Source organism: Eulemur rufifrons, chromosome 29 (genome assembly GCF_041146395.1).
Source record: "Eulemur rufifrons isolate Redbay chromosome 29, OSU_ERuf_1, whole genome shotgun sequence".
NCBI classification, from domain to species: domain Eukaryota; kingdom Metazoa; phylum Chordata; class Mammalia; order Primates; family Lemuridae; genus Eulemur; species Eulemur rufifrons.
The window spans coordinates 76,617,020-76,642,731 of record NC_091011.1 but is presented as its reverse complement, the minus strand read 5'-3'; the positions used below and the strand labels follow the sequence as shown (position 1 = coordinate 76,642,731).

General features: G+C 32.6%; 1 protein-coding gene across 1 annotated transcript in view; it reads left to right on the top strand.

Moving 5' to 3' along the window:
- Positions 1–25,712, top strand: part of POT1 (protection of telomeres 1) — a 72,324-nt gene that overhangs the window by 25,075 nt on the left and 21,537 nt on the right. The window contains exons 5-9 of the mRNA XM_069461862.1: positions 4,298–4,428; positions 8,919–9,209; positions 15,036–15,191; positions 20,371–20,537; positions 21,625–21,704. Coding sequence (XP_069317963.1) covers positions 4,298–4,428; positions 8,919–9,209; positions 15,036–15,191; positions 20,371–20,537; positions 21,625–21,704 — 825 coding nt within the window. The remainder of the gene's footprint in view (positions 1–4,297; positions 4,429–8,918; positions 9,210–15,035; positions 15,192–20,370; positions 20,538–21,624; positions 21,705–25,712) is intronic.

Sequence of the window (25,712 nt, the reverse complement as noted above, 5' to 3'; positions counted from 1 at the left end):
CATTCAGCTTATTAGTCAAAAAACAAATCTTAATTATTACAGACTGTAAAAATAGCACATATGATAAGCTTTGTAAGAATGAATTATCACTGAGTCTATGATGATGTCCTTGGGGTCTGTTTGTGTGGAAATATATAAAGAATTTTATTATAGTAATGTGTTTCTTTAAATTCTATTTTAGTATGGTTCAAGACAAATGTATAAAATAGTAAATACTATTAATATTATACAGAAGTCAGACGTACTAAATTTACTTCCTGTCTTTGACCTGTAAGATGTTAGACTTGGGTACCTTACCTAGCCTTTTTAAGAAACTAAGTACCCTTGTTTCTAAGCTGGAGGCAATATTATCTGCTACAAACAACTGTGTAAGAATTCAAGGTAATAATATATATAGATTGCTTAGTACATACCTGGCATATGATAAGCCCTCAGTATTTCTTAACCATTAAATAATGCGATTTTCCCCAGTTTAAGCCTGGGGACAAAAGTACTTTGCTTAATTTTATTTCCTTTTTCAGAAGAAGTAAAGTACTTTATTTAGCTTCTATAAATTGGAATGTTTAAAGTTACGTATTTTGTACTTTATTAATTTTATTTGAATAACATCAGACTGTATTTAGGATTCTAAATATTCTTTACCAAAACCCAGTTTTTCTTGAGAATTAGACTTAATTTCAGACTCAATTAGTATTTTTAGAGGAGTTGTTTCAAATTATCTAAATCATTTATACTATGGAAAATGTTATTTCTTTTTAATTTTTATTCATTTTTTTCTTTATTGATTAACTTTACATAATATATTTGTCTTTCATTCCCTGTTTATCAACTTTAATCATTATCATTGCCTTCTTTCTCCTCCAATCTTCTGTCAGGTATACCTTTACTTTTCTATTGTCAGAATTAGTAGCATTATATTCTCTTCTGTAGCCATACATATTTCTTCCATTCTTTGTTTCTGGTTTCCTCTCACATCTTAAAGATGTGCACATTTGGTTAATTGTGTGTCTGAATTGTCCAAGTGTAAGTGATTGTGGGTGTGTGTAAGTGTGCCCAAGTGAAGTCCTATCCAGTATTGGTTCCAGCCTTGTGTGCTGAGCTGTCAGGATAGGCTCCAGCCACCCATGACTCTGAACTGAAGTAAGCAGGTTGGAAATGAGTGAATGAATACAAATTATTGTAAATAAAAATTTGTGAAGTATACAATAATCCTGTAAATACACGATAATAAACGAAGCAATACGAAATGTTCAGTAAGGCCACCATATTGTTACTTGTTTTTGAACTATGTGATATTAAGAAGTGCTCCTTATAATTTTCACTGTGCAAACATTTATTCCGTGACTTAACTCACTACCACTCTGACCGCCATCACTCACTTATATACCAAAAATTGGGCAAATAATTATCTTACTATTTTTTATTAGTCTTTCTTAATGTATGTATACTTCACATTTATTTCAATGTTTAATATTAAAAGTATTTCAGGTCTTTTCTTAAAAGTTTTGTGATATTTTTGAGACCAGAAATATGTCGTAGGAACTTAACTCCTATTTGTATCAGTCAATCAATCTGTGGTAAAATTGGTTTCATTATAGGTTGTTTTGCTCAAAGGCACAGTTTCCAAGAACCTGTCAACAGCGTTAAGTGAGGATTACTGTACAAAGCTGTAGTAACCAAAGCTATAGTAACCAAAACAGCATGATACTGGCATAAAAACACACCCACAGACAAGTGGAGCAGGACAGAGAGCCCAGAAATCCATGTGTTTATAGCCAACTGATTTATGACAAAGACAACAAGAACACACAATAGGAAAAGGGCAGTCTTTTCTATAAATGGTATTGGGAAAACTGGATAACCACATCCAGAACAAAATTAGACACATATCTCACACTACATATAAAAATCAACTCAAAATGGATTAAAGACTTAAATGAGACCCAAAACTATGAAACTACTAGAAGAAAGCACAGGCGGAAAGCTCCGCGTAACACTGGTAAGGGCGATACTCTTAGACATGATCTCAAAAGCACAGGCAGCGAAAGCAAGACTAGACAAATAGGATTACATCAAACTAAAAAGCTTCCACACAGCCAAGATAACAGTCAACAGAGTAAAGAGACAACCTGTAGAATGGGAGAAGATATTGTAAACTATATATCTGATAAGGGGTTAATATCCGAAATATATAAGGAACTCAACTGGAGGGCAAGAAAAAACAATTAAAACATGGGCAAAGGATTTGAATAGCCATTTTTTTAAAAGAAGACATACAAGTGGCCAACAGTTATATGGAAAAATGCTTAACATTACTAATCTAGGGAAATGCAGATTAAAACTATGATGAGATATCACTTCATATCTATTAGAATGACTGTTACCAAAAAGACAAAAAAATAATTGTTGGTGAGACTGTGGAGAAAAGGGAACCTTTGTATACTGTTGGTGGGAATGTAAATTACTATAACCATTATGGAAAACCATACAGAAGTTTCTCAAAAAAACTAAAAACAAAACTGTGTGATCTAGCAATCCTATTACCAGGTACAGTAGTCCTCGCTAGTCTGAAGGGGTATGTTCCAAGACCTCCAGCAATCACCTGAAACTACATACAGTATCAAACCCTGTATACACTGTTTTTTCATCTATATACATACCTATCTATGATAACATTTAAGGGTCTTATCACTTTGTACCTAGCGCTTTGCGGCCACTTTTAAGTAAAATAAAGTTACTTGAACACAAACACTACAGTACCTCAACAGGTGATATGATAGCTGAGATAGCTACTAAGTGACTAAATGGACGATAGTGTAGACACCGTGGATGCACTGAACAAAGGAAGATACATGTTTATTTCTGGAATTTTCCATTTAATATTTATAGACTGGTTACTGCAGGTAACTGAAACCGTGAAAAGTGAAACTGCCATAGATAAGGGGACCAGCGGACTACTGTGTATATCCAAGGGAAATGAAATCATTATGTTGAAGAGATATCTTCACTCCCATATTTATTGCAGCACTATTCATAATAGCCAAGATATGGAATGAACCTAAGTGTCTATTAATGGATGAATAAAGAAAATGTGGGAAATATATATAATGCAATGCTATTCAACCATAAGAAAAAAAAAAGTAAATCCTGCCGTTTTCAGCAACATAGTTGAACCTGGAGGACATTGTGTTAAGTGAAAAAAGCCAGGCACAGAAAGATAAATACTGTATCTCACTTATATGTGGTACCTAAAAAAGTCGAACTAATAGAAGCAGAGAGAATAGTGGTTGCCAGGGGACAGGAAGGTTAGGGCCAGGGGTTGAGGAGATGCTGGTCAAAGGATACAAAATTTGAGTTACATAGTAGGATTAAGTTCAAGAAATCTATTGTACAACATGATAATTATGATTAACAATATATTATAGTCTTGAAAAATGCTAAGAGTGTGGATGTAAAGCATGTTTACCACAAGAATGATAATTATTGTGAGGTGATGCATGTTAGCTGACTAGATTTAGTCATTTTATAATATATATTAATATATACTTTAAAACAAAATATATTACTTGATAAATACATACAATTTTGTGTGTCAGTTCTTTAAAATTTTTTCAAATGGCAGCATCTATTATAGTTTTTATATACTAATGTTTGAAGTTACTGTTTTCATGGTAACACAAATATTAAATTGTTTTGCCGGTTTAAGTTATATAAAATAACTCTCTTGTTATAATGTATAATTTTTATAGGTGACTAGCATTTTCCCTTTTGAGTTTTTATTATTACATAGTTTTCATTGAATTTTTTATTTATTTACATTATATACTGTAAAATCCTAGGTTTTTAGCATAATTTTCATAAATTCATAAATTATGAAATGCAGATATGATTCTTCATCACATTTGCTGCAAATATCTTACAGTGTTTTGTTTGTACTCTAAATTTAATTATGCTTATTTTATAAATTGTATGTTTTATTTGAATGTTTATCTTTTTTATGACTTCTAAACTTTGAAGTAATTTAAAAAGTGACTTCCTCTTCAAAAAACTAACCCTAAGTAGGATTTTTATTTTGTTGTTTTACTAAACAGTCTAAAATTAATTTTTATGAAACACTTTTCCAAAATAATTTGGCAGTGTAATGTTGAGAGCCAAGAAGAAGTCTGTTTTGATCTCCTTAGAAAACTTAATTAAAGAGAAGAATAGTTTGGTGTTTTGAAGTAAGCATATTCTTATTTTATCAAATGCTTTGATATTCATTCTAAAAGGCAGGTAAAATATTTTTTGTGTTTTCCAGATTATTGCTCGGTTGTAACAATTGTGGACCAGACAAATGTAAAGTTAACCTGCCTGCTCTTTAGTGGAAACTATGAAGCCCTTCCAATAATTTATAAAAATGGAGATATCGTTCGCTTTCACAGGCTGAAGGTATAATTCATACTATATAGAACTTATGTTTGACAAGAACTCTGTATTGTTCATTAAAGCTGGTTATCATTAATATGGTTGCTCTGTTAGAACATGAAATCAAGCTTTTCAGGAGATAAGAAGAAATGTAAATGGTATCAGACTTGAAATAATTTACAATGGGAAATGTCATCATTTAAACAAACCACTTGCCCTCCCTCGTCAGAAATGTGTTACATGCCATGATGAAGACTAGTTCCCATCTATCATCTCATTTCTAAATACAGATTGATGCTGTAAAAGTTTTACCTGTGGAGTTTGATAAACTTTTTTTGAAAAAGCCTTAGGTCAATAAGAAAAAAGTATATGAAAATTAGAAAATTATACTACTCTTTCCTGTTTATTTTATTAATTCAAGTACAATGAAAACATTGAGATAATAAGTATAAAATCATATTCAGTTGATCTTCATTTGTGAGAAGTGTGTTAAAATATGAACAGTTAACCCAGGGACGGTGGCTTATGCCTGTAATCCCAGCACTTTGGGAGGCCGAGGTGGGAGGATCGCTCGAGGCCAGGAGTTGGAGACCAGCCTGGGCAATAGCTAGATTACCAACCCTCCACCCACCATCTCTACAAAATATGAACAGACACTTTTAAAATTATACCTGCAGTTAAATAATTAAATATAAGAAAACCTTTAATATGAAGGTATAGCTTATTAAATAACATGTTTTTTTTAATAAGAATTTTAGAACTTAAGCAAAGGATTCTTATTTCTTCAAAATTATTATCCTTGTTCCTGTAGTATTTCTTCAATTGACTTGTTTTGTTCAACACAGATTTTGAACTTTTCTTTGGAAATTACTAATGATGCTTTGGACAGCTTTTAAATACTTTAATTTTCAGTCCTTTGATTTTAAACATTTCTATTTCTTCATCTTTTCCTGTGTTACGTGGATTTCAATGTAACCCCTTCATTATCTTGGTTGTCTTTTTCTTCTGATGCTGCAATTTAACTCTGTCCCTCAAGGTCAGTCTGAGACTCATAAATAAGGACAATATTTCAAATGTTCTATTCTTAGATGCAGTAGGAGTTACTTATTTTGATCTATTAATGCTATTTACTTGAGAATAGAAGGATAGTAGAGAATATTTGTGTGAAGATAAAAAGAGAAAGAGAAACTATCATAGCAATATATTATAAGCTTATCCCAACATCAAGAAATTGCTTATTTTTCACACACTGTTGTTTCCTATGGTATTTGTATTCAAAGCGTGCGACCTCCCCCTTAATGTTTTTAGTTGTTATTCTTGTTATTGTTTGATTGAAGTAGATATCTCATCATTCACAATAATAAACATACTCTAGTAACTAGCACTCTAGAAACTTCCTTCATACCCCCATCCGGGGGGATCATTAATCCTTCTCCTGCCCCCAGGAGTTGTATGACTTCTAACAGCATATATAGGTGATCCTTGAACAACATGGGCTTAACTGCATGGGTACCCTCATACACGGATCTTTTTTCAATAAACATATTGGAAAAATTTTTGGAAATTTGTGATAATTTGAAAAAACTCACAGATGAACCACTTAGCCTAAAAATATTGAAAAAAATTAAGAAAAAGGCATATCTGGAAAGCATAAGATATATGTAGATACTAGTCTATTTTGCCAGTTACTACCATCAAATATACACAAATCTAGGTAAACTCACGCCTAGCGGGTGTGGTACGAGCTGTCTGGGGACTGGGCAAGCTTGTAGCTCTGACTCTGGCAGTGCAAAGGCAGTTTATGTAACCAAAGTGTTTGTACCCCTGTAATACTCTGAAATAATAAAGAAATTTTTAAAAAGTTGAAATTTATTAAAACTTACAAACACAGACCATACATGGTGCCATTCACAGCTGAGAGCAATGTAAATAAAGATGCAGTATTAAATCATAACTGCATAAAATTAACTCTAGTACATACGGTACTACTATAAGAATTTTATAGCCACCTCCAGTTGCTATTGTGATGAGTTCAAGTGTTAGAAGTATCTCCTTAAAATGCTGTATGCCGCTATCATCTCCTCTTGAGCAGTTCACTTTAGCAGTAAATTGTGTATTGCAGTAAAAAGTGAAATCTCCCAGCTCTTACTATTTTTCATCATGTTCCATGCAATATTGTAAACCTTGAATAACATCATGGGATCTATATGAAGTGCCACTAGTAATGCTGGAAGTGCTCCCAAGAAGCAGAGAAATATGACATTACAAGAAAAAGTTGAATTGCTTGATATGTATCATCATTGGTTGAGGTCTGCAGCTGCAGTTGCCTTCCATTTGAAGATAAATGAATCCAGCATAAGGACCATTATAAAAAAAGAAAAGGAAATTCATGAAGCCATTGCTGCAGCTACACCAGCAGCTGTGAAAACCTTGCACTTTTTGTGAAATACCTTTTTATCTCTTATTGAAATTGTGGCTTTTATGTGGGTACAGGATTACTATAAGAAAGACATACTTATAGACACATACTAGAATCGAGAAAAAGCAAAGTCATTATATGACAACTTAAAGCAAAAAGAAGGTGAAGGATCTAAAGCTGGAGAATTTAATGCCAACAAAGGATGGCTTGATAATTTTAGGAAGAGGTGGCTTAAAAAATGTCAAGATAACAGGAGAAGTAGCTTCTGCTGACCAAGAGACAGCAGAGGAATTCCTAGACAACATTAAGAAAATCACTGGAGAGAAAGGATATCTGCCTGGATAGGTTTTTAATGTGAACGAAAGTCATATTCTGGCCAAGAAATATGCCACAAAGGACATTTTTTAGTAAAGAAGAAAAGCAAGTTTCAAGACTTAAGGCAGAAAAGGATAGGCTAACTCTACTATGTTGTACAAATAAAGTCAGGTTTATGATCAGGACTGCTCTTATCTATAAAACTGCTAACCTCCGATCCTTGAAGGGAAAAAATAAGCACCAACTGCCAGTCTTTTGGTTGTACGAGAAGGTCTAGACAATGAAAACCCTTTTTCTGGATTGGTTCCATCAATGCTTTGTCCCTGAAGTCAGGAAGTACCTTCCCAGTAAGGGACTGCCTTTTAAGTTCTTTTGATATTGAGCAATGCGCTTGGCCACCCAAAACCCCATGAGTTCAATGCTTAAGGCATGGAAACTTCCTCCTAAACACATCTCTGATTCAGCCTCTAGATCAGGGAGTCATAAGGACTTTTAAGGCTCATTACATATGGTACTCTGTGGAAAGGATTGTCAGTGCAATGGAAGAGAACCTCAATAGAAGATCATGGAAGTCTGGAAGGATTTCATCATTGAAGATGTCATCGTTGTTATAGAAAAAGCTATAAAAGCCATCAAGCCTAAAACAATAAATTCCTTCTGGAGAAAGCTGTGTCTAAATGTTCTGTGTGATTTCACAGGATTTACCTCAGAGCCATTTAAGAAAATCACGAAAAGGATGTGGATCGAGCAAAAAAGGTGAGGGAGTGAAGGGTTTTAAGACATCAATGTTGGAGAAATTTAACAGTTTAAATAAACACTATACCAGAAATTAACAGAATGAAACTTGATGGAGATGAGTGCTTCCAAACCAATGCCAGACGATGAGGAAGATGTAGAAGCAGCAGCTCCAGAAAACAAATTGACATTAGACAATCTGGCAGAAGAGTTCTGATTATTCAAGACTACTTTGGCCTTCATTTGCAACATGGACCCTTCTATGATATGTGAATGGACTAAACACTCAATTTGCAAGTAAAAGATCAACTGAATAGAAAATCAGGAAACAAATACATGCTACCTATAAGAAATGCGCTTTAAATCTGAAGACCCAAACAAATTAGAACTAAAAATGTAGAAGAAATATACTAAGGAAACAATAAACATAAGGAAACTGAAATAACTGTATTACTATCACACAGAGAGTATTGAAAGGAACATTTCATAAGGACAAAGGGTCACTTCATGCAGATGTAACAAACATGAAGGTATGTGCATCTAATAAATGAGCCCCAAAATTCAGAAAGGAAAAAGGGCTTTGGCATATCTCAATGCTTATAGTCACTGGTAAACTTTAACCTCAGCTGCATTTTATTCACCTTACACTGTCACCTTTCAAGTGTCCAAGTTTTGCCTGTTACACTTATAAGTAACTGTCACTTATGATCATTTTTTCCTGTGTAAATTACATCCTGATTAAAAAAACTAATAATTTAAAAAGGCAAGTTTGTAGGATTAGGGAGACTCCCACCTAGGTCTTTTAAAAATGTAAATGAATTTTACATAGAGTTTTGCAGTTCATGTGATACTTGTGTATCTTGATATAGCACCAGTTTATTTTATGATTTCATATGCTAATTAAATGAAAAATAGAAAAGAATTATGCCATCTAATTATGCTGTCAAAATTTATAATCTCTCAAGTTTCTTCTGTTCCTGGGTTCTGCATCAGTAAGCTATTTTATTTGTATCTGTTTTCTACTTTGCCTTACTTTCTTTCTTAGATCCAAGTATATAAAAACGAGACCCAGGGTATCACCAGCTCTGGCTTTGCATCATTGACATTTGAGGGAATTTTGGGAGCTCCTGTCATACCTCGTACTTCAAGCAAGTATTTTAACTTCACTACTGAGGACCAAAAAATGGTAGAAGCCTTACGTCTTTGGGCATCTACTCATATTTCTCCTTCTTGGACATTACTAAAATTGTGTGATGTTCAGCCAATGCAGTATTTTGACCTGACTTGTCAGCTCTTAGGCAAAGCAGAAGTGGATGGAACATCATTTCTTCTAAAGGTATGTGTTTTTAAATTCTTGAAATTATTAATTAGCACCACTCACATGTCTGTAAAGAGTTTATATTTCATTCTGATGGAATAAATATGCATACTATATGTTATACCAAGAGCTTAGTGTTTTTGATGAGTCTCAGTATTCTTGCAGCTCCACTCTTATACTTCTCTTTTTTTATACTTTTCTTCCAGAGAAAAGTGTTATCAATTCTATATTTTAAATATGATATGATGTATGCTATATTTATTATTGTGTTTCTTAGTAGTAATAAATTATAGACTTGTTTTATATTGTTATTTTTTAGTTGCAGTCCTATATGTGACTATTTCTGCTTCCCTGTCAGGATCACCTTCCCTCTCACTCATTTACTTTCTTGACTCATTGAGGTTGAGTTCTCTTCCCATCTCCTTCACTGCTGGTTTTGTGAGTAGGTCATGGACAGTTTGAAGCATTTATTGTTGTTATGTTTTGGTTTTAAATCAGTAGGATAAAAATAGTAACATAAGACCCATTTAATCTTGTTTTACACCTATCCCAGTTTATTTCATGAATAATTTTTGAAGAAGTCAGCTGTCCGATATTTTCCTTGCCTGGACATCCTATGGAAGATACATTTGAACAAACATTCCTTCAGGACCTGATCCTGTGGTTATTTCTCTGTCCTCTGTTTGGAATAATAGGGCATAAAATGGAATGCAATGGCAGTTGGACAGGTCTTGGAGGTCTTGGCATTATCATCATGTACACCTTACCTATATTAAAGAACAGTCAAGATATAAATTATTTAATATAGAAGTTTTTGAAGTTGAAAATAGCACATTTATATACACACAAAATACTATAAAAAAGTAAATTCATGCTGTAAACAAAGTTAAATAAGTCAAGTATGACAAAGCTGAAGCTAACACAACATAAAGTCATCCAAACAAAGTTAAAAACAATCTGAGGTCAGCCAGTCATGCTCTCTTGCCAAAGTGATGTTCTTGACAAATGAACATTTGCTAACCACTGAATACTTCCAATGACAAGGAATCTACTACTGTGCAGAGAGGTAATACTTCATCTTTGACTACTGTTGTTAGAAAATTCTTAAATTCTGAGATAAATATGTCGCTTCTTTAGCTGACATAGTTGATTCTGCATTTTCTCTGTAAAGAAGCACAACATATGCCTGCATCCCATTTTAATAGATAGGCTTTTTGAATAAGTGAAAAAAACTCCCATGTAACTTATTTTAAATGGTTTGCATTAAAAGCATAATTGAATAAATCTGTAGATCTAACATTATTCCACATTTTTCTCTATTCTGTTTATACAAATTATATTTCTGAACAATACTCTTATATTGAATTTTCTTTATGTATATTCTGTTTTTTTAATATTTACAGTGTTTGTGCAGGCTCATCTTTGAGTGTTTTACTTGTTTGTTTTATGGTTTTGCTTTTTTTATAAATAGTCCAAAGTCATTGATAGCCAGAGCTGGTGAGTAGTTTGTATGTCTAATCTGAAATATGGTTTGGTGAACAAAAAAATGTAATGTGAACCAGAAAATCATCATATTAAAGGGACTGTCCAAATTTCCAACATTCACTGTATGGAAAATACCAGAGCATGCTTTATAACTAAGAATGAGACTAAATCTCATAGAAATAATTTAATTAATGTCAAAGAAATAAATTATTATTATAATTTTAAAGCATTTTGATAATTTTACTGTGTCTATTTATAAACAAATATTTTAATACATATGAGTTTTTGTCAAGACCATTTTTGGTTTGTTTTTATCATATAAAAGCACTTGACGGCCGGGCGTGGTGGCTCACGCCTGTAATCCTAGCACTCTGGGAGGCCGAGGTGGGCGGATCGTTTGAGCTCAGGAGTTCGAGACCAGCCTAAGCAAGAGCGAGACCCCATCTCTACTAAAAATAGAAAGAAATTATATGGACAGCTAAAAATATATATAGAAAAAATTAGCCAGGCATGGTGGTGCATGCCTGTAGTCCCAGCTACTCGGGAGGCTGAGACAGGAGGATCCCTTGAGCTCAGGAGTTTGAGGTTGCTGTGAGCTAGGCTGACGCCACGGCACTCACTCTAGCCGGGGCAACAGAGTGAGACTCTGTCTCAAAAAAAAAAATAAATAAATAAAAGCACTTGACAAGAATTAGAAATTGATTTAAATCTTTTATAAAGCAACTGACTGGATTCCTATTGTTTTCATTGTGATGTATTACAAAATAAAATATTGGGCAAAAATTGGAAAATTTTATTGAAAATTATATATTTCTTTAAAACTCAAATGTAACAGAATTCACTATATGGATAATTGTAATTCAGAGACAAGAAAGAGTTTGCATGAACTGTAAGATAACAGAGTTTTTTTTTAAAGAAATGGGTTCTTGCTGTGCTGTCCAGGCTGATCTGGAACTCCTTTCTGGTTTAAGAAATCCTCCTGCCTCAGCCTCCCAAGTAACTGGGACTACAGGCATGTTTCTTTGTGCCTGGCTAACAATTTTACTACAGCAAAATCATTACAAATATTTATTCCCCCCAAAAAGACTTTATGGAATACATTCTTTTGACTGCAATCAATAAAACAGAAATTCAAACATTTGCTACAAAGCCAAACCAAATACATGCTAAAAAAAAAGAAAAAAAACTTCCCCAAATACTGTTGTTTCAAAGAGAAATTAATCATAATTATAGATTATTGAGAATATATTGTTACCAAAAATAGATTAAAGGATATAATTAGAGATATACTCAAAGACAATGCTCTTTGTTAAGTGTCTCTTGCATTATTCTTGGTAATTTATTTCTTTAATAAACCAGAATTACAGTCTATTAAAAATATAGTTTTAATTAAAATTACATTTTATTTAAAAACACTTTAGGGAAGAATCAAAAAATTTTTTAACACTTCAAGTTTTCTTTTATGCTCCTCAATAAAGTTTTATAATTTTTTTATAGAAGTTCTTCAGGTATTTCTTGTAAGTACTTTCTTGTTTTACAGTTTCATTGCTACTTTGGAAGATCTTTTATTCAATTATATATTATATTTATCTCTGATCTGTAGAAAAGCTGTGTTTTAATAGTGCTTTAAACTGGTTATCTCAAATAATTTTATTAATTCAGATGGCTTTGCAATTATTTGGGATCTTTACATTTTAGGAATGCTGACTTTTTTTTCCTTTTTCATTGAGTAATCTCTCATTTCTTCTTACTCAATTTGCCAAGACTTCCTGAACAATATTATATAATACAGAAGATAGTGGATACTTTTGCTTTGTTCCTGGCTTAATGACTCTAAGATTTCACCAGTAAATATTTTATTTGGCCTAAGAGAGATATTGTTTATCAAGTTAAGGAGACATATTTCTGATACTGTTTTACTAAATGTTTTCATAAGTATTTTTAACACTCATGGAGATGAGTCCAATTTTCCAGCCATTAAACCATTTCTGAATTATAAAAATAAGCTGTGCTAGATCATGGTATATTATTATTTTAATATGTTACTGATACTATTTGATAATATTTGATAAAGAATTTTGGTTTCTGTATTTATGAATGAAACTGGGATGTTGTATTCTTTTTGTGCAATATTGGTCTACTTTTGGTAGACCTATTTCAGTGTGAAATAGTTCACCATCTGGGCTCATAGCTATTTTAATAGTTAATTTAACAATTTAGAAATGAACAATGGTAAATGTAATCTAGATTTTCATATTTATCAGCATAAAGTTTAATGTAACATTTAATCTGTCCCAAAAATGTGAATGTATCTCTTGTATCGTTCTTAATTTAGAAAATCCTTTTTCTTTTCTATCTTTCTTAAAATTAAAATAAGTAAAATTTGCTTTTTAAGCCTTATAATTTATCAATTTTTATCTCTTTCTATTTAAAAAATCATTAACTATATATGACAATTCCTATGTACCTTACTGTTAGGGAACAAGTACTTTAATACATGGCTAGTTGTTATTTAAACAGGAGCATAAACCTCTATGGAGGGTATTTTAGCTGTCAAAATTTTAAATGAGAACAGGTGCGGTGGCTCATGCCTGTAATCCTAGCCCTCTGGAAGGCCGAGGCCAGAGGATCGCTCAAGGTCAGGAGTTCGAGACCAGCCTGAGCAAGAACGAGACCCCATCTCTACTAAAAATAGAAAGAAATGATTTGGACAGCTAAAAATATATAGAAAAAAAAAAATTAGACAGGCATGGTGGCGCATGCCTATAGTCCCAGCTACCCGGGAGGCTGAGGCAGAAGGATTGCTTAAGCCCAGGAGTTTGAGGTTGCTGTGAGCGAGGCTGACACCACGGCACTCTAGCCCAGGCAACAGAGCGAGACTCTGTCTCCAAAAAAAAAAATAAAAAAAATAAATTTTAAATGCACATACTCCTTGACTTATTAATTCTAGAACTTGTCTTCACAGATCTATGAACATACATATGAAATGACAAATGTTTAAGTCAGTCACCTAAATGTCCATCAATAGGTTGAAAGTTAAACCATGCCATACATTCCTATGATGAAACACAGAGTAGTTGAATAGTGTCCCCCTAAAATCCACATCTACCTGAAATCTGTGAATGTGAACTTATTTAGAAATAGTGTCTCTTCGATGTAATTAGTTACATGAGGTCATACTGGATTAGGGTGGACCCTAAGTTCAATATGACTGATGTCCTTACAAGAAGAGGAAAATTTGGACTCAGAAAAACACAAAGAGAAGGCCATGTGACAACAAAGACAGAGATTGAAATATAATAATACAGCTGGCAAGCCAAGGAATACTAAGGATCCTAACTAACAAGCAAACATTCTTCCCTAGATCCTTCAAAGGGAGCGTGGTCTTGCTGACACCTTGATGTCAGATATCTGGCTTCCAGAACTGTGAAAGAATATATTTCTGTTGTTTTACCCAAACTGTTAAATTATCCAGTTTTTGGCAATTTGTTACAGCAGCCCTGGGAAACTAAATTAGGGAGCTTTTTACGTAGTAATATGTAAAAATCTGTAAGAGTTAAATGAAGAAAGCAACTGCAGATCAGTAGTTAACAGTATGGTATTGTGTGTATACGAAAAGGGAGAAAACAATATGTATTTGCATATGTACTAAAGTATGTCTGAAAAGATATTTAAGAAACTAGTTTTGGTGTTTACTTATTTTTGGTAGGAGAGACTGAGAAGATAGGGACAAGGGAAAGAGGGAAAGAGAGAAACTTCACTACATAACATTTCAATTATCTTCCAGATTTCTGGATAATGTTAAAATTACCTACCCCAAAATCAAATACCTTATTAAAAGACTTCCCTCCAACTTCCTATAGTTCTGTTATTTTTTTAATTACTTGAGTTGAAAGCTTATTCTAATATGCTATGTTTGTTCTGTTTGTTCACAGACACATTTAAGGCTCTAAGTTTTGTCTTTGGGTATATCTCCAGTCGTTGACTGATAAAATGCTCAAAAATAAACTAAAAAGAAAAAAAGCAGAATATAAAGCTAGTTTTTTTTAAAGGCATATATATTATAAATACACAAAAGAAAAAAAGATGAAGTCATCAATATGTTAGTATTTTGTCTAGGTTTATGGCAGTGTGACTTTTTTTTCTTTCCATTCTACCTTTTCCACATTACCTATATAGTTCATATGTATTAATATGTAGTTCTTTTGCAAGGAAATAATGTCATATTTAAAATATTGCTGATATTTAGAGGCATACATTTAATTACTTTTAAGTAATATTACCAGAAAATAAAACTCTTTTTAGCATCAGCAGTTTTTCTGAAGGATCATTAAACTTTGCTTTATCCTCTTACGGCAGGTATGGGATGGCACCAGGACACCATTCCCATCTTGGAGAGTCTTAATCCAAGACCTTGTGCTTGAAGGTGATTTAAGTTACATCCATCGGCTACAAAATCTGGCAATAGACATTGTAGTCTACGATAACCATGTTCAAGTGGCAAAATCTCTGAAGGTAATGTTGAGTACCAAAAATCTTTGTTACTTTATATTTTTATGAATTGTGGTGATTTGGGGTCATCATAAATTTTGGTGATAAATGGTTACATTTATATGTTATATTTGGAGTGTAGAAATTAACTTCAAATTTACTTTTATCAATTTTTAAGTTATAAAATATGTTAAAAATAAATTATTGAAAGATAAATTATAATGGATTTGAATGATTCTTAAAAGACTGTTTCTTGAATATATTAAATATGTACACAATTTTACTGGGAATATAATAAGGAAAAAAATTATCATGTGAGATATACTGCTTTAGAATGACTAAGGGTATATAAATCTTATATAACTTACTGTTAAGTGTTAAGCTTGGTAAATTGGTTTGATAGAATCTAGATTGTGGCCAGGCGGGGTAACTCACGCCTGTAATACTAGCACTCTAGGAGGCCAAGACGGGAGGATCACTTGAGGCCAGGAGTTCAAGACCGGCCTGAGCAAGAGTGAGACCCTGGTCTCTACTAGAAATAGAAAAAAAAAAAAAAACAAGAAAAATTAGCTGGGCATGGTGGTATCCTCCTGCAGTCCAAGCTACTTGGGAGGCTGAAGCAGGAGGATCACTTGAGCCCAGGAGTCTGAGGTTGCAGTGAGCTATGATGATGCCATTGTACTCTAGCCAGGGTGACAGAGCAAGACTCTGTCTCCAAAAAAAAAGAAAAAAAACAATCTAAATGGTAACTTTTTACTCCTTAGTTTTAGAAATTGTTAAGTCACCTGAAATATATATTGTAAATTATGTGTTTGTGTGTAATGGATAGTTTTATAGAATTTGCATACTGTTTTTGAGATAGCTTTTTAGGTAAAGGTACACAATTTAGATATGGCAGTGCTTAATTATTAACAACACAAATTATAGAGAATATTTTTTCTTCATTTTATTATATCTTTTATTTGATAGTATCCTTTGTAGTAAAGAATAGTTTCTTAAATAATAATAACACAGTAAATAATACGAATAACATTTGCTAGGCACTTTGGTACTAACCAATGAGAGAGGTGCTATCCTCATCTCATTGTACAAATGAGCAGTGAAGTACTCAGGAGTTAAATGAATTGTGCAATATCCCATAGTAAGTTGAATTAAGCCAGTGTTTGAATCCAGAATGTCTGTTTCCAGAGCTAATCTTTTCAATCTTTAAAAGGAAATGATTTTTTTTATTGCAAATATCTTCCAGCCTACTTACTTATAGAATGTTAAAAGAAAATAGTAAAAGTGATGAAGCTTTGAATTTCATTGCCCAGTTACCCTTTGCAAGTCATTGTCCATGGGGAAGAAAATATTTCCAGTTCCACATTATGCTACAAATAAGTTCACCCAAATCAAATAAATAAATTATTTTAAATTTAGGATTTAGGGCCCTGGAAGATGTTACTGTACTTTTGCCTTTTATAAGCGTATGTATGTGCGTACACATTGTGTATATGACATATCAGAAAAAATTGAAGATACACTTTTGATTTTTTTCTCTGAAAGATATCTACATTGATTATTTCAAAAGTAAAAATAATGATAAATCCAATTCTAAAGTTTTTTTTTTTATATACAGAGGGAGTTCTTTCATGAATGAATTGAATTTACATTTTAGATTCACCTCAGTGCCACACTCTGTATACCTACTTTAACCATTTAATTACCTTCTCTTTCCCTATGCTGCCTCCGTAGGTCTTTTCTGCTTCCCCATTTGTCGTGCTTTTCTTGTCCAAGTCCTAAATAGCATCTAGCACAGTGCTTTACATATAGTAAGGATGAAGTAAATAATATCCACTGCTAAATGAATCCATTAGTGAGTGTAGATTTTTTTTCTTCTCCCTTTTTATTGTCTGCTTCATTTTGCCCACTAGAGGGTGATATGAGCACATATAATTAAGAAAATATATGATACTTTATTTCTTTCTAAAGGTATCATAGCATTATATTATTTGTCTGCAATGCAATATAAAAATGAAAAGGATTTTTTTCTCTGTGTAAGTAATATAACTTTATACTTTTATATACATTGACATCACATTTATTTGTTTTCTGACAACTTTTATAACATTTCTCATTAATTTAGGAAATCTTCAGTCACAGGACATTGATACAAATGAATTCTCAGCACTTCAAGACAGCTGTTTAAAATTGCATATTTTTTAGTCCTCACTCTTATCCAGAACAATGTTTAAAATAATTCTCAAACATAAAGTCATAATTATGTTTTGGCCTTCAGTGGCCTAACAACTGTGATTTGACTGGCTATTTTGAGACATGTATAGGAAATTAAAAATGCTAAACCTAATGAGAAATTCTTGACACTTTATGAGAAATGTTTTGATTATTTCTAAAAGGATAGTGATTTCTTACTAGCTTTGTTTGCTTTGATTTTTTTTAGTTTATACATTAAAATAGACTTTTATAACAGTTTTTTAAACTATATTTTCACTTTTATCTTTGGAATCTTATCACAATACTGACAAGACTAATATTTTTCTTTTATGATAGAATATCTGGTATATTTCATAGTATATTTAGTCAAGCTTAAAAAAAGTACAATGCTGCCTCCAGATGGAATTTCTCATAACAACAATTTGTTATCTTTATAGTCTATTTATGCAAATAGTCTATCTTGACCTTTAAATTTTGTTCTATCATAAAATAATAGAGAAGATAGTATAATAAAAACCAGGGCTCACCATTTAAACTTATTTCTAAGTGCTGTGCCACATTTATTTCAGGCACTTTTAATTTTTAGGAAATAAAACTACACATTGAAACTTCCTTGTGCCCCCGCCTGATCTCAGGTTTTATTGTTTTGTTTTGTTTTATTTGTTTGTTTGTTTGTTTTTGCTCCCCAAGTACCTCTCAGTCTCAATATTTAGGTACGTACACCTATATTATGCTTTTACTTTATGTACTTTTTGGTATGGCAAAACCCCCCTTCCTGTTCTTCAAAAATGACTATTTCTATAAACTTTTGAATTAACTTTTCAGATTCCATGAAAGACACTGGGGATTTTGATTGAAATTGTATTGAGTTTAAAGATTAATTTGAAGGAAATTATCATTTTTATAATGTTGAAAAATAAGCTTTTTGTCTATGAATATGGTATCTTTCCCCATGTGTTTAGGCCTTCTTTTAAATTCTTTGTAGATTATACGTGTGCTGTACTAGCATATTTATATATACACACACACATATTAAAAAAGAATCACAAAATAATAAACATTCAAAAAGAATGAGATAAAAATAGAAATTTTTGTATTTTCTTCCAGTGGCTCACTTTGAAGACCATGAGGAAAATGATTTTTATCCTCTTTTTTTTTTTTTTTTCTTTTGTTGTTTTCTTTCCCTGACTTTCTTTATCCTATTCTTGTGCCATGGTGTAGATGTAAGTGAAAGAAGTCAGAGAAGAAAAGGCTAGGTACTTTATCTCCTCCTCATAAAACCTATGATTGGATGCGAACAAAGACGTTTGGGAATGAAGGAGTAGAATCTGGGAATGTAGATGTTTTCCCTTTACTTTGTTTTCTCATATCTCCCCTCCATCAGAGCTAGAGAGTAATGAGGAGAAATACAATGAAGAGAAGCTACCACAACCAGAAGTAGAAAGCTGATTTACTGCTCACCCTTTTTTTAATATTCTCTGTTATACAGATTGAGCATCCCTAATCCAGAAGTTTAAGATCTGAAGTACTCCAAAATCCAAAACTTTCTGAGCGCTGACATGAAACAGTGACACCTTTGTTACACAAACTTTGTTTCATGCACAAAATTATTTAAAATATTTTATAAAATTACCTTCAGGCTATGTGTATAAGGTGTATATGAAACATAAATCAATTTTGTGTTTAGACTTGTGTCCCACCCTCAAGATACCTCATTATGTATATGCAAATATTCCAAAATCTGAAGCACTTCTGCCTAGTCCCAAGCACTTTGGATAAGAGATAATCAACCTGTATTGCTTTTCTGTTACATACTGTATCACCACTGTTATTCAGTACTGAAATTGTAGGGAAAAAAAAGAAAATGGTAGCCCCACAGTAATCCAGCAGTCAGGAGTGCTGCTTTTATGCAAAAAAAATAAAAATAAAATTTTCTAGTAACTCCTTTTGTTTATAAATCTTTTTTCATAAATATAAACGTAATTTAGGTTAAATAGCTTCTTCCTTTAGGTAGATGTCAATATTTTTGAATAGTATTCTCCATCTTTCATTTGAAATTTTTATTAAAAGAAAATCTCAGGATACTCTAATTAAAGACATTTTTAGATTCAGTTTAGCAAAACATCTCACATTATAGAACATTTAGTTTAAAACTTGACACTTAAGTGCACATGTAGTAGTAACACATTCATCGGGTGTCGGGCAGGTGAGAGTGGGGAGGAGGGAATGGGTATATTCACACCTAATGGGTGTGGTGCACACCATCTGGAAGATGGACACGCTTGAAGCTCTGTCCCGGGTGGGGCAAAGGCAATATATGTAACCTAAACATTTGTACCCCTGTAATATGCTGAAATAAAAAAAAAATTAAAAAAAAACTTTAAGTGGTTTAATCCTGTATTTGAACTTAGAGCGTGAACTCACTATGGTGGTGTAGGCACAAATGCTTTATTACAAAAGTTTTCTTTCCATAGAACTTTTGGGATCGGGGGTGTTTATTATTTTGATGTGGTAGCACGTTTAAAATTTTTTTCTAGTGTTCTTATAATGACAGTATGTTAGTGATCATAATTAATCTTAAACTAGTTAATGCAAGTTATTTTCAGAAACTTTAATCAAATAGGGAGCTTGAATTTCATTTAGGTAATGGGTTTCCTAACTATTATATTTTATTGCTGCCAAGACACAATATTTTTTTAATATTTTAATATCTATGAAATGGAAATATGTCTTCCAATTGAATATATTTGTATTTGTGTGTGTGTGTATACACGCATGCACGTGTGCATATGTTTTGGTTTTGTCATGTGCCCATGTAGCTGATAATTCAGTCGCGCTGGTATAGTATACTCAGTATATTTTCTGATTGGTCAGTTTCCCTGGTGGTTCTTAATGGTCATTGCCCCATAGTAGTTGTTAAAATTTCAAATATCAGAAATCATTTAATTTTTTTTCTTCATTTTCTAAATAGTAAATATTCTATTTTTAGGTTGGAAGCTTTCTTAGAATCTATAGCCTCCATACCAAACTTAAATCAGTGAATTCAGGGAACCAGACAACATTAAGTCTGGAGTTTCATCTTCATGGAGGTACCAGTTATGGTCGGGGAATCAGGGTCTTGCCAGAAAGTAACTCTGATGTGGATCAACTGAAAAGGTAAACATTTTATATACCTATTTAGAAAATGTAAATATTTATTAAGCTGATTTCTAGGATAGTGTTGTTCCTGGGAGCCTGAAAGGTTTCTTATTTGATCCTCATAGCCTTTTGTGCCATTCTCTATATTTTTTAATAAATGAGCCAAATGAAGCATACCAGATGATTGGAGGTTCAAATGTTAATATATAGCAGCAGAGCCAGGGTTATAATTGAAGTTTTCTAACAGTTAGAATCTACTTTGTACACTTATCACTCACTCATGCTCCTCTTCTACCATTGGCCACACTCTCCAAGTACAGCAACACACAATGGAAACTGGACCTTAGCCCAACTTTTGGAAATTTAATATATATGTAGGATTCCAAAAATACTTAATCCTGCCATGGAAAAATATATTCCTAAAGTGCCTCTGGTTAAATAGATAACAGAAGTGTTTTAGTGTGTTACATTTTTAAAAACTATTTTAAAACTTTTAGATGTGCCCAGAAAGTAAATAATATCTTGAATCCTGCTATATTTTCAGTTCTTTTTTTCTTGAAATATTCCTAGGTACTGTGTGCAGAAACATTTTGACCAGTATTCTAGAAATAAAAAGTCTGCATTATCTTCAGAGAGAAGACATACTGTTTAGTAAATTGAAATGAATATTGTCTAAATTTTAATTTATTGAAATCAATATAACTTTGAAACAAATTAAGTTAGCTTTTGTTGTATTAATTTTTTATCAATTTCACTGATTTACACCTCATATTATAATATATAGCAACACTGCATTTCTCTTCTTGAATCTAGAGTGAAATTGTTCTGGCTCAATGTCATCCATTAATTCCCAACTTATTTTTGTTTGTAGTATTTCCTCATCCCACTCTTCTACTTATTTCTTTCTAAACTCAGATTTTTAATTTGAGGGACCTTAGAACTCTCAGATAATCTGATGAAAGCTATAGACCCTTTACAGAAGAATGCATATACACACAAAATTTTATATACAATTTCAGTGAATTTCTGGATTTTGTGAATAGAACTAAACTTACTATATTGACTTTGTTTTCTACAATTTGAAATTGTATTCTTTCAATTACAGGGCTTTAGAATCTGCAGATTTGACAGCCAATCAGCTTTCAGGTGATATCTGTCAATCAGAACCCGAGGACAGCGTACCAAGTAAGGACAGTTTTTGACATTGACAGTTTAGTTCCTGCTGCATAAAAAAATTTTATCATCATAATTCTCTTTTTCTCTTTCTCTCTCTCTCTTTTTTTAATTCATATATATTGTAAAGAGACATCCTAAATGTTTTATCCTATACAAAAGTAAATGTGCTTCCTTCCTAAATTATATAGTTACTTTTTTAAATTGGGGTAGTAATGATTACTTGATTACGAAATACATGTGTGTGTACACGTGTATTCATAAGAAAATCTGTATCAATTCTCTAGGCAACTGTTTTGCTTGTCAGTTTCTAAAAAGAACAAAGGTTGTTTGTGCAGCTTTATTTCAAACAAACCAAATATTTTTTACTCATATGCATCTTAGATGTACACATAGTTCTCAGTCTTTATTGAATTAATGAAGTATCTAGTTATAAGATGTTAACAAACAGGGGGGTGTTTGTTTATATTATTGTCACCAGAATAGGTGACTATTCAAATCTGAACTTTAGAACTCTGAATGTGCAATATTTTTTTCTTTACCACTTACCTACTTGTACATTCTGGGACCTAAATCTAGGTCATATTTCTATCTCACATTTTTTTTTCTTTTTTTTAACAATCTAACTCCTACCCTAGTGTTATCCAAAGAACCATTTCATTCTATACCAGTAATGATAAACATGAAGATAAACATGTATCTCTTGGCAGGTACCTGTATGCTTTATTGTTTAACTGTGACAGCACTCCTATGATATGTATTATTTTCTCCCTTTTACAAAAGGAAAACTTAGATATAATTTTCCCACAGTTACTTTGCTGTTAACTGACAGCAAAGCAAGACTAATTTACATGCAGGCTATTTGATATTTGATATGTATTTTAAATTTATTTCCTCATTCTATCTTAAAACTCTGCTTACTAACATCTTGATGATAGCACTGTAGTCTGACATGATTACTTGAACTACCATTAGGAGGCCAGTTTAGGTCAATTGATGATCATTTGAAGACAGTACAATTTGTAATTATACTTTTTGCAATCTCTTTTCTCTTTTTAAAATGATTCTTTTATTATTTTTAAATTACAAAGTAATACATGTCATAATACCAAGTTGAATAGCTTTTTCTGTGCCTTTATGCCCTACTCCCTGAGGTAAGGTTAGCAGTTTAGCATGTGAGTCCTTCAATACCTTTGTGTTTATAAAAATATATATTCTTATACACAAACAAACACGACTTTTCCCTGTTTATTAAACTTTTACCAAAATGAAATGAAATCATACTATAATAGTTGCCTTTTTTTTTTTCAGACAGGGTCTTGCTCTGTTGCTAGAGTACAGTACTTGAGAGTAGAGTACAGTGGCATCCTCATAGCTCACTGCATCCTCAGCTCCTGGGCTCAAGCAATCCTCCTGGCCTCAGCCTCTCCCAAGTAGCTGGGGTTATAGGCACATGCCACCTGCCTGGCTAATTTTTCTATTTTTTGTAGATACAGGGTCTTGCTATGTTGCTCAGGCTGATCTTGAACTCCTGGCCTCAGGCAATCCTCTCACCTCAGCCTACCAAAGTGCTAGGATTACAGGTGTGAGCCCTGTACCTGGTCACTTTCTTTAACAATATATCATAGACATCTTTCTGGGCTACTTCATATAGCTCAACACATTCTTTTAATAATGGCATAATATTTTGTAATATGGGTATAACACTATTTATTCAGCCATTCTCCATTTGATAGACAGGCTATTGCCAGTTTTTTGCTCTTATAAATAATGCTTTAATAAACAAACTTGAACATTGTACTTCCATGCTTTTGTTTCTCAAAAATACAAACTCCTAAAAGTGGGGTTGATGTATCCAAGGGTAGACACATATTTTAATAGATGTTGCCAGATTATTTACTCAAAAGGTCATAGGAATTTATATCCGAATAGCAATGTAGGGCAACGTATTTCCCTTACACCTTCACAGTATTAGAGGTTAACACTGTGTGGAATTTTTTTTTTTTTTTTTTGACAATTTAGCAGTTAAAAGGTAGTTTCTTACTTAATTTTTCTTACTATTTGGACACTTGAAAATCTTATTATGTATTTATCAGCTCTTTTATTCCCTCTTCTTTGGATTGTCTGCTTTTACGCTTTATCTGATTTTCTGTTGGATTCATCTTTTTCTTATCAGTTTATGGGAAACCATGTATATGTTTTACACATATTTACTTATTCGACTGATTTTAAAGTTTCTGCCATTGTTTACATTTCATGTTGGAATGGCAGATATTAATTAATAAATCAGATTCATTGAAATTGTACCATGCCAGCTTGAGATGTCCATTCAAGTTCTCTTTGTCTTGAATTCTTATGCCATTTGTTAGCAACGTTAAGGTAAAAGAACAAGTAATGCATACATTTCTGTATGATGCCCTATAAAATAAATTATAAAAATATAATATACCATTATATATAATAAAATATAAGCTAAAATAATTATAAAATGTAGATTTTTCAAGTCTTAAATTCTTCACTTTAGGAAGCATTTTGTAATCTTATTGCTATGATTACTACTTTTGCTTTCTTATTAAAGTAAACAACTATTTTATGGTGTTCATCAGGTCATTCTATTAAATTTCATAAGTTTGCTATTTTATCCACCTCTCCTTTAATTTCTTTCATGATGTATTTTTCCAACATAATAAAACTTTTCAAATTTATGGAAAAGTTAGAACAATTGTCCAATGCACATTCACATACCCACTAGTTAGATTCTCCAATAAACACTTTACTCTGCCTGTTCTGTCACATGTATCTCTCTATCCCTCCTTTGATCCATCAATTCATGTTAGTTTTTGATGCATTTCTAAGTAAGTTGTAGAGGCATCAGTACATTTCCTGAACACTTCAGTATGAACATAATTAACTAAAGTTTAGTTAATTTAGTAGTTATTTAGGATTCTTTTTTTATTTTTGAGGAATATGCAAGGAAGTGGACAACTTACCATTTTAATGTATCATTCCATGAGTTTTGACTAATGCATAAACATGTTGTAACCCAAATCCCTCTAGATTTGCCTGTTCTAGAACTTCAAAATAATGGAATTATATATTTGTACTCTTCTGTACATACTATGTTTTTGAGATTTATCCACATGATTGCATATATCAGTAGTTTGTTTTTTAATGCTTAGTTGTATGGTTTGAGGTGGACATTTTTCTTTTCAGTAGGAATTTCTAGTTCTCTTGGCACCATTTGTTTTTTGTTAGATGGCTTTGGTGTCTTTGTCAAAACGCAAGTGAGGGGCTGGGCACAGTGGCTCACACCTGTAATCTCAGCACTTTGGAAGGCCGAGGCAGGAGGATCACTTGAGGCCACAAGTTTGAGACTAGCCTGGACAACATGGCAAGACCCCATCTCTACAAAAAATTTAAAAAAAAATTAGCCAGGTTTGGTGGCAGCACCTGTAGTCCCAGCTTCTCCAGACTGAGCTGGGGAGGATCACTTGAGCTGAGGAGTTCCAGGCTACAGTGAGTTATGATTGTGCCACTGCACTCCAGCCTGAGTGATAGAGCAAGACCTTGTCTCTTACAATTAAAAAAAAAGAAAAAAAAATACAGTGGGTATAAATGTGGGCTTATTTCCGAGCTTTCCATTCAGTCCTTGCTAGTATACTGTGAAGTATGCATTTTTCCCCATACAAATTTCCAGTTGTTGCAGTGCCATTTGTTGACAAGAGTTTTGCTTTCCTTTTGAACTGCTTTGCTGCCTTTGTAAAAAAAAAAAAAATCAAAAGACCATGTAAATGTGGGTTTATTTTTAGGCTCTCTATTTAATTCTGTTTACTTGTCAGTCCTATGCCAGTGCTATATTGTCTTGATTATTGTAGCTTTATAGTAAGTCTTGAAGTCATGTAATGTAAATCCTTCAACTTTGTGCTTCTTTTTCAAGATTTTATTCAGTATTCTAGATTTTTTGCATTTCCACATAAGTGATAGAATCTGCTTGTCAATTTCTACAATAAAGCCTCTGCT